Source organism: Cajanus cajan, chromosome 1 (assembly GCF_000230855.2).
Source record: "Cajanus cajan strain Asha chromosome 1, NIPB_CcT2T_4, whole genome shotgun sequence".
Taxonomy (NCBI): domain Eukaryota; kingdom Viridiplantae; phylum Streptophyta; class Magnoliopsida; order Fabales; family Fabaceae; genus Cajanus; species Cajanus cajan.
In genome coordinates, this window is record NC_138517.1 from 78,214,923 (window position 1) to 78,230,691 (window position 15,769).

The window sequence follows — 15,769 nt, forward strand, 5'->3', positions numbered from 1 at the left end:
TTGAACTTGTAGGTGAGTTGGTGAAGAAGGAGATCCAAAAATGGTGATTTTGCATATAGGTTCAACACAACTTTGTTGGGCCAAATTCCCTTGGCCAAGCAAAATTTGGATAGATGCACCATATGGGTGAAATGAATGGGACAAATTCACTTGCAAGATGTTTCAAGTTAAATTGATTAGGCCAAAATATTGTGGATGGGCGAAAATAAGGTAGAGGCCATTTTGAAGTCAAATTAGCTAGGTCAAATTAATTTTGGGACATTCAAAATATTTATGTTTTTATCTATCATATTATTGTTGCATGTTGAACAATTGTGGAATGGTGTTATATTATGTTTGTCTATGATTGATGAATCATGTTGTAGGATGTTAAAATGAAGCATGTTGAGTTATTCTAAGTTGAATTGGATAATATTTCAAGTGTTGTATAAATTGTTGAATATTTGTATGATAGTTGAATCTCACATGTTGTATGAGGATGTATGATGTTAATTCTTTATACATTAATCTAAGATAATGTATATTAATGATTTAATTATTGATAGTTGAATGTTGTTGAATGATGTTGTTCTATGTATATTGTTCTAGGATAATATATAATATGTAGATGTTTGTATGTTGAAATTCTTGATAAGCATTAGTATGCTATATTTTGAGGATGTTGTTGGATCTCTATATTTATTGATCTAGGGTAATGCATATAGATAATTGTGTGTTGAGGTGTTAATCTTAATAATGTTATAGACATTAAAACATGTTGATTGACTTAAGATTAGAGTAGAGAATTTTGCTTTTGAAAGTTGAAATATTTGATAGTATGGATATCGATATGATGCTTTGGGAGGCCATTTGTTGAGAACATTCCTTAAGTATGTGTGAAACTCTTGGAGTGGATTGGTGAGTCTCCTATGGGTCCTTAGTATTAGAAATTTTATTTCTAATAATTATTGTGGGCTATATATATAATTTGTAGTATTTATATTAGTTATTTACATTTAGTTGGGCTCAATAAAAGTGATCTAATTTTAGTGAGCCTTTAGACTGCCAACAGGAAAAACTGATATGGGCCCAAATAAGTGGAAACCAGATTTGGCCCGTTAGGGGTTAATGGGAACCCTAATAGGTTTAAAATCATAAAGATGGTCATGGTCCCCAATATGCCAAATCAGAAACACACATCTCTCTGTCTCCCCATCAGAAGAGTAACATCAAGTCCCATCAAGGAATCCAGTGATTTGGCTGAGGAAGATCATTGCACCAAAAGACTATTCTGTTGCAACCTTTTGATCAACGTCAATGGATACAGGTATGTATTATTATCATTAACTCTGTAATCTGAGACAACGGTTCTTAATATTGATTAATAGAAAATTTCTATTTGGCTTAAGAAATTTATCCCAATAAGTGGTATCAGAGCCGCCGTTGTTATTAGGTTATGAGGTTCTAAAGCGTATTGTTACAAATTTTTTTCTCTCTTCATTGATAATACGTGTATTTGAATGCGTTGGTCATATTTTTTTTTCTCTTCAATTTGGTTTAATTGATTATACGGATAAAAAGATCGATTAAAAAAATTGAATTTTTATTAAAGAGAATTTTTGTGAACTTGTATAATTTTCTGTGAATATTATAGATTTGTATATGTAACAATTTTGCAATGATCCTGAAGACATTGTCAAATGTAGAAATTTTTTTGAATTTTTAATTTTCTCACCGGAAGTGAGTTAATTGTGCAAAAATGCAATAAAGGAATATTTTCTCACCAGAAGTGAGTTAATTGTGCAACAATGCAATAAAGAAACATTTTCTCACCAGAAGTGAGTTAATTGTGCAACAATGCAATAAAGAAACATTTTCTCACCAGAAGTGAGTTAATTGTGCAACAATGAAATAAAAGAATATTTTTCTCACCGGAAGTGGAAAAATAATATTGTGTTTGATCCTTTGAGTACCACCAGAAGTGGGAATTTTTGTTTTTTTTTGTCAAAATCATTGTTGTTATATTAAATGATATTTGGGAAAATTATATAATTAATATATATTGAATTCCACTTTATCGTTTTTTTTAATGGCATTCGTGTAAGAATTATTTTCTTGAAATTTAAATTGATATTTTTTTATATATATCAAATTTGAGTGCGAACGTTGGCAGATTATAGACCCTCTTTATTAATTAATTTGTCTGGTAATTTTTAATTAAATAAATTGATGTAATATATTGCCAAAACAATCCCTATTATAGAAATTAATTTGATTAAAAATTACAATAGATATTAGTATGAGATTATTTATGCAATTTGTGCTCATCCCAAAGGAAGACACAATTTGGCCAAATAATAACATGCCTGTGATGATAAATATGTGACAATTATAAAGTTACAATCATGTGAATAATAGTCGGTCCAAAGAAAGACTATTATTTGACAGAATTAATTGTCAATATTTGATCGTTGCATTGAGAGTACCACTAACAAGTTAATTTGTATGTCCAAAGACAAAGAATTAATGTTGTGCTCGGTATCTTGTAATGGGTCTATTATGTAAATAATCTGCATGTTTTATTTATTTTATTTTACTGTGAGCATGTAATTAAATTAAATTTTTTTTATGTTCTATTACAATTGCTGTTGCTAGTGCTGTTAACTTATCTGCTCAAATTAATTGTATACCTATGCTTAATGGGACAAACTTTAAGGCCTGGAAGGAAGCAGTTGAGATAATTCTTGGCTGCATGGATTTTGATCTTGCACTTCGGGCTGAGAAACCCACTCCAAATCCGGAAAACCCGGATGAGGATAAGGTTGAAAAGTGGGAACGCTCAAACCGAATGTGTTTGATGATCATGAAGCGATCTGTTCAAGAAGTTTTTCGGGGCTCTATTTCTAAGAGCCCCAATGCTAAAGGTTTCCTTGATGCCGTTGAGCAGTATTTCACCAGTAATGAGAAAGCTGATGCAAGCAGTTTGCTTGCTAAACTTATCTCTATGAGATACAAAGGCAAAGGAAACATAAGGGAGTACATTATAGAAATGTCTAATCTCGCGTCAAAACTAAAAGAACTAAAGTTAGAGTTGTCTGATGACTTGCTCGTGCATCTAGTTTTGATTTCTCTTCCTACACACTTTGGATAATTCAAGGTGAGTTATAATACTCAAAAAGATAAATGGACCTTGAATGAATTGATTTCTCACTATGTGCAAGAGGAGGAAAGGCAGCAAAGAGAAAAGACTGAAAGTGCTCATTTAGCGTCAAGCTCTCAGAGTAGGAAGAGAAAGAATAATAAGGATGTTGTAGAAAGGACTTCTCAGCAAAAGAAAGTCAAAAAAGGATGAGAACACACCTACTTACTTCTTCTGCAAGAAGCCTGGGCACATGAAGAAAAAGTGTCCCAAGTACGCCTCTTGGCGTGTAAAGAAAGGTAATTTTCTGTTTTTTGTTTGTTCTGAAGTTAATGTAGCTTTTGTACCACGTGATACTTGGTGGGTAGATTCCGGTGCTGCTACTCACATTAGTGTATCCATGCAGGGTTGCCTTTGGAGCCGACCACCAAGTGATAATGAAAGATTTATATATGTGGGTAATGGCAACAAGGTCACAGTGGAGGCTATTGGAACATTTAGATTACAGTTAAAAACTGGATTTCATTTGGATTTATTTGAGACTTTTGTTGTACCGTCTTTTAGGCGGAATTTAATTTCTATTTCTAGTTTGGACAAATTTGGTTTTTCTTGTTCATTTGGAAATAATAAATTTAGCCTCTATCAAAATTCAAATGTTGTTGGTTCTGGTTCTTTAATTGATAATTTATACTTACTAGATGTAGTTAGTTCCAATAAAGAAAATTTTCACATTGATTCTCGTGGTACGAAGCGTAAAATAAATGAGAACTCAACCACTTTATGGCATAAGCGTTTAGGCCATATCTCTAAACAGAGAATTCAGAGGCTTGTGTCGGATGAGATTCTTGAACCCTTTGACTTGTCAGACTTTGAGGTTTGCGTTGAATGTATTAAGGGTAAACAAACAAATTCTAGAAAATTAGGTGCCGAAAGGGCTAAGGACGTTTTGGATTTAATTCACACAGATATTTGTGGACCATTCCCTACGGCATCTTGGAATGGACAACAATATTTCATTACGTTCATAGATGATTATTCATGGTACGGCTACCTATTTTTAATTCATGATGAGAAGTCTCAATCCCTAGATGTTTTCAAATCTTTTAAAGCTGAAGTTGAGCTTCAACTTGGAAAGAAAATTAAGGCCGTCAAATCTGATCGTGGTGGTGAATACTACGGTAGATATGATGGATCAGGTGAACAACGTCCAGGGCCTTTTGCGCTTTTTCTAAGGGAATGTGGCATCGTTCCTCAGTATACTATGCTTGGGAAACCAAGCATGAACGGTGTTGCAGAACGTAGAAACATGACTCTTAAGGATATGGTGAGAAGTATGATAAGTCATTCTTCCTTACCAGAGTCATTGTGGGGAGAAGCGCTTAAGACTGCAGTCTACATCCTAAATAGGGTACCAAGTAAAGCAGTTAACAAAACTCCTTATGAGCTATGGACGGGTAAAAGGCCAAGTCTAAAACATTTACACATTTGGGGTTGTCCGGCTGAAGCGCGTCCTTATAGGCCGCATGAAAGCAAGCTGGAGTCAAGGACTGTTAGCTGTTATTTTGTTGGTTATCCTGAACGCTCTCGGGGCTATACATTTTACAATCCCACTACTAGATCATTCTTTGAGACGGGGAATGCGAGATTCCTTGAGGATGTTGAGTTTGGGAAGGAAGAGAACATAAGAAATGTTGTCTTTGAAGAAAAACCTGTCATTGACAGTGATCAAGTCCTCGTGCCTATTACTATTCCAGTACCTACCCCAGTAATAGGTGACAATCATGGAGTTATTCCTAACATTATCCCTACACAAGACAATATTGAGGTTCTCCCTCAAATACCTATAGAGCAAACTCAACAATCTCAAGAAGTTCCATTAAGGAGATCCACTAGAGAAAGGAAAAGTGCAATTCCAGATGATTACATTGTGTTTCTTCAAGAACATGAGGATGGCATTGGTTTAACAGAGGATGATCCAATCAAATTCTGTCAAGCTATGCAAAGTTCTAGCTCTCAAAAGTGGATTGATGCCATGAAGGATGAGATGAAATCTATGCAAGACAACGATGTTTGGGATCTCGTTGAATTACCTGAAGGTGTGAAACTTATTGGTTGTAAATGGATATTTAAAACCAAGAGGGATTCAAAAGGTAATATTGAGAGATATAAGGCTCGTTTAGTTGCTAAAGGTTTCACTCAAAAGGAAGGCATTGATTACAAAGAAACCTTTTCTCCGGTTTCTTCAAAGATTCATTTAGAATAATAATGGCACTCGTAGCTCATTATAATTTAGAGCTCCATCAGATGGATGTTAAAACTGTGTTTCTAAATGGTGACATTGAAGAAACGATTTATATGATGCAACTAGAAAATTTTGTGTCTGGTGACTCAAAGTCCATGGTATGCAAACTAAAGAAATCCATCTATGGTCTCAAACAAGCTTCCCGTCAATGGTATCACAAGTTCCATCAAGTTATTACCTCATATGGTTTTGAGGCAAATATAGTTGATGATTGTGTTTATCATAAGTTTAGTGGGAGTTTTGGGCAGATACTTAAGTAATCCTGGGATGCAACATTGGAAAGCAGTAAAGCGTGTAATGCGCTATTTGAAGAGAACAAAAGGATATATGCTCACTTATTAGAATTCTGACAGTTTAAAGATCATTGGATACTCAGACTCTGATTTTGCCGGATGTCAAGACAGTAAACGCTCCACATCTGGATACATCTTTATGTTGGCTGGAGGAGCTATCTCTTGGAAGTCTGTTAAACAGACTATTATAGCTTCATCAACCATGGCTGCGGAGTTCATTGCTTGTTTTGAGGCATCCAACCATGGGATATGGCTGCGAAATTTTATCACTAATTTACGTGTGGTTAATGGCATTGAAAGGCCATTGAAAATCTATTGTGATAATAACTCTGCAGTTCTTTATTCCAATAACAATAGGAGTACAACCAAGTCAAAATTCATTGATATAAGGTTTCTGGTTGTTAAGGAAAGAGTTCAGAATAAGCAAATTTCTATAGAACATATAAGGACTAATTTTATGCTAGCTGATCCACTTACTAAGGGTTTGGTGCCTAAAGTCTTTCATGAGCACACTGCTCATATGGGTGTAATTCCTTATAGTACCTTAGTTTAGTGGGAGTCTCATTTATGTTTTGTGTCTTCTTTATTTTTTTAATTTTTCCAGATATTTGTATTATTTGGATTTTCTACAGAAATAAAGTTGATGTTCATAATTTTATTCTGAGCTTGTTTTTGTGCAATATATATATATTGCGTTTTGAATGGATCTCTATAAAGAATAAAGTTTGAACCAGTTGGAAATAGACATGATTAAGATCACGTTGCATGTAATTTTCATGCCACTTATCCATATTTGATCTATGTCATTGAGTGCATACAATTGTGGTGATCATCGTGGTTTAGTCACATTAGATAATGATGAAAGCTGCAGTGGTTCCTTGTTGTTGTATGAGATGGACCAGATTGTTTAAGGGGAGTCTAAAAGTAAATAGCATACGGTTGCGCGCCTAAAGAATTTTGTGATATAAATACTTAAATGAATATGAAGCCCAAGTGGGAGATTGTTAGAAATTTTATTTCTAATAATTATTGTGGGCTATATATATTATTTGTAGTATTTATATTAGTTATTTACATTTAGTTGGGCTCAATAAAAGTGATCTAATTTTAGTGAGCCTTTAGACTGCCAACAGGAAAAAACTGATATGGGCCCAAATAAGTGGAAACCAGATTTGGCCCGTTAGGCGTTAATGGAAACCCTAATAGGTTTAAAATCATAAAGATGGTCATGGTTCCCAATATGCCAAATCAGAAACACACGTCTCTCTGTCTCCCCATCAGAAGAGTAACATCAAGTCCCATCAAGGAATCCAGTGATTTGGCTGAGGAAGATCATTGCACCAAAAGACTATTCCGCTGCAACCTTTTGATCAACGTCAATGGATACAGGTATGTATTATTATCATTAACTCTGTAATCTGAGACAACGGTTCTTAATATTGATTAATGGAAAAATTTTATTTGGCTTAAGAAATTTATCCCAACACTTAGTTAATGTTGGAGTGAGGTATGAAGTTAAGGATTATAACCTTTAACCGATAATTGGAAAGGTTATGTGGTATCTCAAAGATAATTAACTGGCTAATCACAAAAGTGACTTGGTAATCTATGCCAAGGTTGTGATATGCTCATACTTGACTATGCTAGTCTTGACTATGAAAATGGACTTTCCTTATTTAAATGACGACACTTGAGAAATCAAAAGATAAGGATTAATATTTCAATTTAGTTGACGATCTAAGAGACACATGAGACATGAAAATAATTAGGTTGATTTGGTAAGGTCTAAGTCAAGCCACTTAAACTGTTTAGGTGTTATAGGAGATCTTCATAAGTGAGGTGTAAGCATATGATGAGTTTTATTGTAGAAAAGAAAGTGGGTTAGAAGTAGTAACAAGGGGTGGTGCAGATAATGGAGATGTTAAGGGAAGGCCCAACATGGGAAAATGGCATGCAAAGTTGGAAAACCCAAAGTAAGAATAAAAAGATGATTAAGGAGATGAATAATTGAATTAATTTAGTTAATAAGAAAAGGAAAAGGAAAAGAAGGCGTGATGTGTCGCGATTCCTTTATATAAGAGTCCTCCAGCCTTCAACTCAACCTCCGATTGAAGGGACACCTCACCCACCCCATTCCCGTTCCGTTGGTTCTAAACCCCCAAACCAAACACCTTCATTATTCATTAATCACTAATTTCCAGTTTTCACTAGCTAGCCTCTCTCGCGCTCCATTAGATTTCCTCTCCAACTATATATATATACCCCTCACTTCTAGATTCATTCGAATCTCATCCCACAAATAGAAACCCCTCTTTCCATGTCGTCATCTCTCACCGCAAATCCAACCCTCGCCGCCGATCGCTCACGTGACTCGCACAGGACCAAGAAGAAGAAGAAATCTCCAACCAAACACACCCCCGCCAAATGGAAATCCCACGCGCAGCAGCACCTCTACTCGACCAAGCTCCACCAGGCCCTCCGCAGAGTCAACATCTCAGGCGACGCGCCCCGCCGCGGAAAGGCCGTCCGTGAGGCCGCCGACAGGGTGCTCGCCGTCGCCGCCCGGGGGAGGACCCGCTGGAGCCGCGCCATCTTGACCCACCGCCTCAAGCTCAAGTTCAGGAAGCCGAGCCACAAGAGGCACAAAGTGGTTGGGCCGGCCCGCCCCAAGAAGCCCCGCTTCGGCGTCCTCCGCCTCAAGGCCAAAACCCTCCCCGCCGTCCAACGGAAAGTCAGGTTCCTGGGCCGCTTGGTCCCCGGTTGCCGGAAAGAACCGCTTCCCGTGATTCTCGAAGAAGCAATCGATTACATACCCGCGCTCGAGATGCAGGTTCGAGCCATGGCAGCTCTCGCTGACTTACTCTTAGGCTCTTCCTCCTCCGCCTCCGCCGCTGCATCCACCTCCTCGCCACCCAATTGATCTCACTTTCCGGCGTCCAGCCACGTGTCATATATATATATTTTTTTTTCCTTCTTAATTTTTGTTATTATTTCCCTCGTTTTCACCCTCTCTCCTCTCTGCTTATGTTAATTGTTAAGTACATAGATATTATATCTTTTTATTTTCTCTTTCCCAATTTCACCTTCCCACCCATTTCTCTCTTGATCGAGTTGAATACAAGTATTAAATATTTGATGTAACGCAAACGAAAAACTTTTAGTTGAACCGAAAATAATATTGTACCGGTTGATTTACGGGTTTGATTTGAATTTCTAATTTTAACCTAGTTAGAGAAGGATGATTAATTTAGGAAGGCATTAATTTTTTGTCCAAAATTAAGAGGTGGATTGATGAAAAGTATATGATAATGTGATGATGAAGTGGGTGGTAAGTTAGTTAAGAAGCCTGCAATGGAACTGTCCCTGTATCTGTATCTGTATTATTCGTGTCGTGTTGTGGATACTGAATTTTAAGAAAGAGTTTGAATGCTGGGAATTTATGGGTCTTTGTCTCAGCCAAGCTTAGAGCTTAGAGCTTAGAGCTTAGAGCTTAGAGCAGGATAAGGTTTACCCGGTTAGGGTACTGTTTGGGAAAGCAAGTTTTGTCATTGAAATTGCATAGCTAACTCCACTTCTCTAAAGTTTTGCCGAAAGTGCCAAAAACATGCTTATTCCACACATTACTATGGTATGGTCCCATGTGGCTTGTCGCCCCCACCTCGTACCACACTGCTCAGTGCTCATGCTCACATTTTTACATCGCACACACTCTCTCTCTCTCTCTCCTTCTTCGTTAACGTCCTCCTCTAACCTCTACCAAAAAAATAAGAATTAGAAAACAAAGAAAAAAACATTAACTGAATTTGGTCGTATCTGAGAAGCTGAGGCTAATACTTCACATGCTCTCCCACATGGAGCAAATGGCCGGAGCCACTCATGAGTTGACACGTGTCCAGGCTGAGACAAAAAACTGCCTCTCACTTTCGGTGGCAGAGAGCACACGAGTGCCTGAGTTTCATCACTATCAATATTGAATAGGAGTGCGTCTTCCTCCTAGACCCCATTTCAGGATCATGATCCATGAAGAAAATTGGCTTAGAAAAAGGAGGGGATGGGTTCATTTACCACCAAAGGCAATTAATTATTGAACAAGAGGACCACCCTAAAAACAACAGCTTTAACATTTGCTGCTACGTGCCTTTCAAGTTCATCACGTGATGGTTGCACTTATTTATTTCTAAATTATCACTCATCAATGACCACAATTCAATACCCCCCATGTGCCTATTCAATCCTGCTTTTCACATCATCCCAGGGTCACCCAATTTTGGATTCTCACTATCGCCCCAAAACATGCAAAACAAGGACCAAATTCGATTCTCATTAAAAATAAACCCAAAAATACGATTATATTTTCGGTATTGGTCGAAGGAGAGATTTTTATTATAAAAAAAAAAAAGAATTATTTGGTTCAATTTTTGAAAAAAGAGAAAGAAAAGAATGGAGAAGAGAAAAATCCTTCCTGACCTAATTTAATTCTCTTTCAATATTACATATTGGGAGATGTGGAAGAGAATGAAGAACTTTCAAGATATTTTTAAATATAATATTTAAAATAGAAAAATGATAGAGCGCATCTTCTAAAATTCATTCCGAACGATTAATATAATAATTTAAATTATAAAATATTAAATAAAATAATTATTTTATAATAAATTTATTAAAAAATATTAATATTTTAATATTTGGAACGTGATTCAGAATATATTTTTGGACAGTGTATTAGTGCTCTTTAGAATATCTTTACTTTTTTTTTCTAAAATTTAGAATAATAAGATTATAATGATAATTTATTTTTTAAAATATTTCTCCTCTAATTGCGAATAAAGAAAATTTATGTCCCGTCTTTTTTCTTTTATTTAACTAAATAGATTTTTTAATCTCTTCTCTGCGCTTCTTTCTCTTTACCATCTTTTGAATCCAACAGATCTTTAAGGAAAGCTAGTAAGTACACTCAAAATAAAAAATATAAAATATAGGGCCTTGGTTGTATATATGTTCACATCCAGCATCATATATTAAAAGCATGACTATTTTCAAACAAGTGACAATGGTCATTGGTCAATGTGGCGTTTGCTTAATGAAACTCGTCACGAACTCCCAACACAAATGTTACCATCAGGGAAAAGTGAATAAGAAATTAACAATTCTATTCCCTTTGTGTTGTCCTCTCCTTTGTTCATGCGTTTATCCCAAAAATGTTTCTTCTGACAAAGATATTCACGATTAATTTACCCTAGATTGAATCAATACTTTATTCCCCCGCATTCTCTTCATACGAATTCTATGGGTGTCTCTTTTGAACTTTTATCAAATTGTTTCATATGATAACGCTGTGAAGGAAAACGACAAGGGATGTTTCGTTGGCTTGTTATAATAGTTTTGAGAAGCAAATTGATTCCAATTTGTTGTCTGATGCCACCGAAAAATATTTGTTAAGGGGTAAGATACCCCATTAAGCAATATTGGTTTCATGTTTCAACAAACTCTTTAACAGGTAAGTTCTACAATATTTAACACCACATAATATTGGGAAATGTTAGTTTCATCTAATTTTTCTTCACTTAATTTTACATGTGATGAATAATTGATTTTGGTGAAAAAGATGACGGAAGGGAAGGAGGAAAGGAATGATGTCACATGAGTTTTGTAAGAGGAAATCATGTGAATACACCTCATAAATTATTACCTTAATTAACACTAGATTTTGAAAATGGACTTACAGTTTTATTTCATCATTTTCATAAGAAACACTAACGTGGAGTTAGGATTTTAATGAGCCTCTATACTTATAATTTGGGTGATAATTTTACCTAATACTTATAATAGTATTAGAAAAAAAATCAGAAATACATAAAGTAAATATATATTCAATAGAAATGAGTTAAAGATTTATTCACAAAATTTAACGAAAAAGGATATAAATATGAATATTACATGAACCCTAGCATACTCACACGGGAGTGTGTATGTGTATAAGAAAAGATTAAATTACTATAAAGGTGATAACCAGATGACTATTAAAAGAAAATAAAGAGTGTTGATGAAAACTAATCTTCTAAATTAAATATTTGTAGTTTGAGTCAACATGTTAAATGTGTATTTAATACCTGTTAAATTATAATGTTAACCATGATCTAATATTAAAAATTGATTGACAATCAAATATTAAAAATTGATTGACAATCAATATTTAATAATATTTACGGTAAATACACTTTTAGTCTCTATTTTTATCTCATAAAAATAATAAAAAAAAATGAAAATGGAATAAAAATGAAGATCATTAAAAAATATACAACCAAGAAATCAATCGTTAAGTAATGTATCCATCTTACTTATTGTTGAACCAACCATTTTGTAACGAGTAATTTGTTTCATATGAATGATAAGTCTATTCTATAAAAGAATTGATATAGTTATTGAACTCTACCATTCCTTTTACGTATTGTATGTTTCTACCCCATCATTTCATACAAGATTCCAATAGAAATAAAATCTTCTATCACGCATCATTTTTTCTCACCCTTTATGTCCACCATACTAATTATCCCTTGTTATAACTTTATTTTCCCAATGTCACAAGATACCTACCACTTGTCTCAGAAAGGCAAAATAATTTTCTAGTGGCAAATTTTGAGGAGGAGGAAATCAAAAATGTAGTGTGGGAATGTGAGGGAACTAAAAGTCCTGCACCTGATGGATTTAACTTCAACTTCATCAAGTCATTCTGGGAATTACTAAAAGGTGATGTTCACAGGTATTTACAAGAATTTCATTCTAATGGGAAAATACCAAGGGGTTGTAACTCATCATTTGTTGCACTAATTCCTAAAGTATCATGCCCAAACAAACTAGGTGATTACAGACCAATATCATTGGTGGGATCCTTGTACAAAATACTTGCAAAACTGCTAGCAAATAGACTGAAAGTGGTTCTCCCATATATAATAGACCAGACCCAAAGTGCTTTTCTTGGCGGGAGGAACATGCTTCATAGCATAGTAGTAGCAAACGAGGTCATAGACGATGCACGTAGGAAGAAAAAAACTGCTTTATATTCAAGGTGGACTATGAAAAGGCATTCGACTCTGTGGAGTGGGGGTTTCTCTTATACATGTTACAGAGGTTAGGCTTTGACAACAAATGGAGAAGCTGGATTGAAGGATGTCTAAGATCAAGTCAAGTTTCTGTCCTTATCAATGGCTCCCCTACTTCAGAATTCTCCCCACAAAGGGGATTAAGACAAGGTGATCCATTATCACCCTTCTTATATGTGATTGTGGCGGAAGGTCTAGCTGGTATGATGAGAAGCGCTGTCCAAAAAAATTTGTTCACAAGTTATGAGGTGGGAGCTAAAAGAGTGGCGGTAAATTTGCTACAATTTGCAGATGACACCATTTTCTTTGGAGAACCAACTATATCTAATGTCATAACTATCAAGAGCTTATTGAGATGTTTTGAGCTAGTTTCAGGTCTCAAAATTAACTTCTATAAAAGCTGTTGTGGGGCAATTGGATCAAACTTGTCAGATTTGATAAGGTACGCCATGGTTTTAAATTGCAAAATCATGGATATACCATTTAAGTACCTTGGTCTCCCAATTGGTGATAATCCTAGACGTCAGTCTATGTGGAAACCAATCATACTTAAATTTGAAAAGAAGCTTGCACTTTGGAAAAATAAGCTTATATCCCTTGCTGGCAGAGTTTGTTTAATCAACTCTATTCTCTCATCACTTCCACTATTTTACATATCCTTTTTCAAAATACTTAAGAAGGTGGAACATAGGATAGTGAAGATACAACGTAGATTTTTGTGGGGAGAGGAAAATCAACACAACAAAATTGCTTGGATCAGTTGGGATAAAATATGTCGTTCAAACGCACAAGGTGGACTAGGAATAAAGGATATTAGTCTGTTCAACAAGGCATTATTGGGGAAATGGCGTTGGAGCATGTTCCACAACGAAAAAAACCTATGGGGAGACATACTAGAATCTAAATACGGAGGGTGGAGGGATCTAACGAGTGGAGAGGATAATAACTTCCAATCATACTGGTGGAAGGACTTAAGAAAAGTATGTGGAAATAAGGATGAGGAACAATGGTTTGAAAGACTATACCAATGGAATGTTATGGATGGTCAAAAGACTCTATTTTGGGAAGACCCATGGTTGGATCAGGAACCACTAGCAGCAATCTATCCTAGAATCTATTTGAATTCTACTCAAAAACAAACTAGAATACATTCAATGGGACATTGGAATGAGGGGGAGTGGAGCTGGGGTTTCGGGTGGAGAAGTGGTTAGGGAGGGACTCTGAGTAGTGGGAGGATCTACAAAGGAGACTACAAGGGTTACAATTTGACAGTCATAAAAAGGACTACTGGAAATGGTTGCCGGGGAATACTCAAGCATATACAGTGAAGTCCACCTATGGTGAATTACTATCTTGGAAAGTTGGGTTAGAAGAGGTACCTTTCCTAAAAGAGTTGTGGTCACTTAAAATCCCCCCTAAGGAAAAAATACTAACATGGAGAATGTACTTTGAGAGCCTACCAACTATAGATAACTTGAAAATGAGAAACATACAGATAGCTCAGAATGAGGAAAGATGCAGGTTCTGTCTTGAGGAAATAGAAACAACAACACACTTATTCTTTCACTGTAGTAAGGTTGATCAGGTTTGGAAATTATGTTACAAGTGGGCCAATTTTAATACAGTTTTACCAGCAAATGCAATTCAACACTTCCAACAACTTCCAGGACACAGCTACAAAAACAAGCAAGCATCAAGATGGAAAATAATGTGGGCGGCAACTGTTTACAATATTTGGATGACAAGAAACAATAATATCTTCAGAGGGCAGGAAGTTGATATACAACAATTGGAGCAGAAAATCAGATTTACAACTTGGTCATGGTTGAAAATGGATAAGGATTTTCCATTCAACTATGTGCAATGGGAGTCAGCACCAGGGGTATGCATTACAGAAGATGAAGGATAAAGATTGGAAGACTTACAAGGGGACACCAGGGATGACATAAGAGGTAATAATAATCTGAGTGGTTGAGTGGAAAAAAGGGTTCTATACAGGGCATTAAATGATTGGTAGAAAACAAATGAGAGTGAATTCGGGATTCACTGTTTTGCTATGCAATGTTGGGTCAAATTACTTTTAGGGGAGATACTAAGATTTTGTTTGGTTAGTTCGTAATTTGGTTAGTTAATCTAAATTACCCCTAACCAATACCTTGTAAATATGGGATTATGGCACCCCTAGTGCCACAATATAATTTTATTTGGCCGTTTCAAAAAAAAAACCTTCACCCTTGAAAAATGACTTCCTTGAAACATTAAAGATATACAAATTTTTACCTTATACCACATAATCATAAATCCTTTTCCTCTTCTTGTAGTAACTTAATCAATTATCTCCACCCCCATACGGTAACTTATATAACCATCTATCCACCTCTTCCATTTTTGTTTCCAACAAACACATCAACTTAGGGATTTATTTTTCTAAAGTCTTTTTACGTCATTATTTTTCATCTGTCCTCCTAAACTCCTAATATTAAATGATAACTTCATAGTTATATTATTCTTTATCCCTTTTTCCCTTGACCTTTTCCTCTTCTTCTACCCCCTTTCTTGTTCCTGACAATAAATTTGTGTACGTGATGGTGGGTTTGAATTGTTTTACAAAAATAAATTTAATTTTGTGGTGGTCAAAACCATTAATAAGCATTAATTTTGGTTATAGTTTGTGAATCCAAATGTTGAGGTTTTAAATTGTTATGAATTGTTACATTGTCTTCAACATTCTTGACAACATCAACTTTTTGAGGACCAAATTGAAGTATTTATAAATTAATGAAACTAAGAAAGTCATTTTTTAAGAATAAGACTACAATGTTACATTTTAATTAGGGGAACCAAAAGGAAACTTACCACAAATTTGAAGGACCAAAAAGGGCTTTCAAGAAATATTTTCAAAAAGTAATTTTTCATCTAATTTAATATTTCAACAAAATACATGATGAATTACAAA

General features: G+C 35.3%; 3 protein-coding genes across 3 annotated transcripts; all 3 read left to right on the forward strand.

The window, feature by feature from the left end:
* The first annotated feature begins 2,671 nt into the window (after positions 1–2,671).
* On the forward strand, positions 2,672–3,130 carry LOC145955812 (uncharacterized). The gene has a single exon (XM_083071013.1). It carries the CDS (start codon positions 2,672–2,674, stop codon positions 3,128–3,130), a length of 459 nt encoding a protein of 152 aa, XP_082927139.1.
* Positions 3,131–7,801: 4,671 nt separating this feature from the next.
* On the forward strand, positions 7,802–8,908 carry LOC109804109 (transcription factor bHLH148). Its single transcript, XM_020365885.3, has one exon. It carries the CDS (start codon positions 8,031–8,033, stop codon positions 8,631–8,633), a length of 603 nt encoding a protein of 200 aa, XP_020221474.1. The 5' UTR covers positions 7,802–8,030; the 3' UTR covers positions 8,634–8,908.
* Positions 8,909–14,254: 5,346 nt separating this feature from the next.
* LOC145955819 (uncharacterized) lies at positions 14,255–14,722 on the forward strand. Its single transcript, XM_083071034.1, has one exon. It carries the CDS (start codon positions 14,255–14,257, stop codon positions 14,720–14,722), a length of 468 nt encoding a protein of 155 aa, XP_082927160.1.
* The last annotated feature ends 1,047 nt before the right edge of the window (positions 14,723–15,769 follow it).

Excerpts from the sequence above, each read along its gene's own strand:
- LOC109804109 (XM_020365885.3), top strand. The coding sequence starts at position 8,031 with ATGTCGTCATCTCTCACCGCAAATCCAACCCTCGCCGCCGATCGCTCA.
- LOC145955812 (XM_083071013.1), top strand. The coding sequence starts at position 2,672 with ATGCTTAATGGGACAAACTTTAAGGCCTGGAAGGAAGCAGTTGAGATA.
- LOC145955819 (XM_083071034.1), top strand. The coding sequence starts at position 14,255 with ATGTACTTTGAGAGCCTACCAACTATAGATAACTTGAAAATGAGAAAC.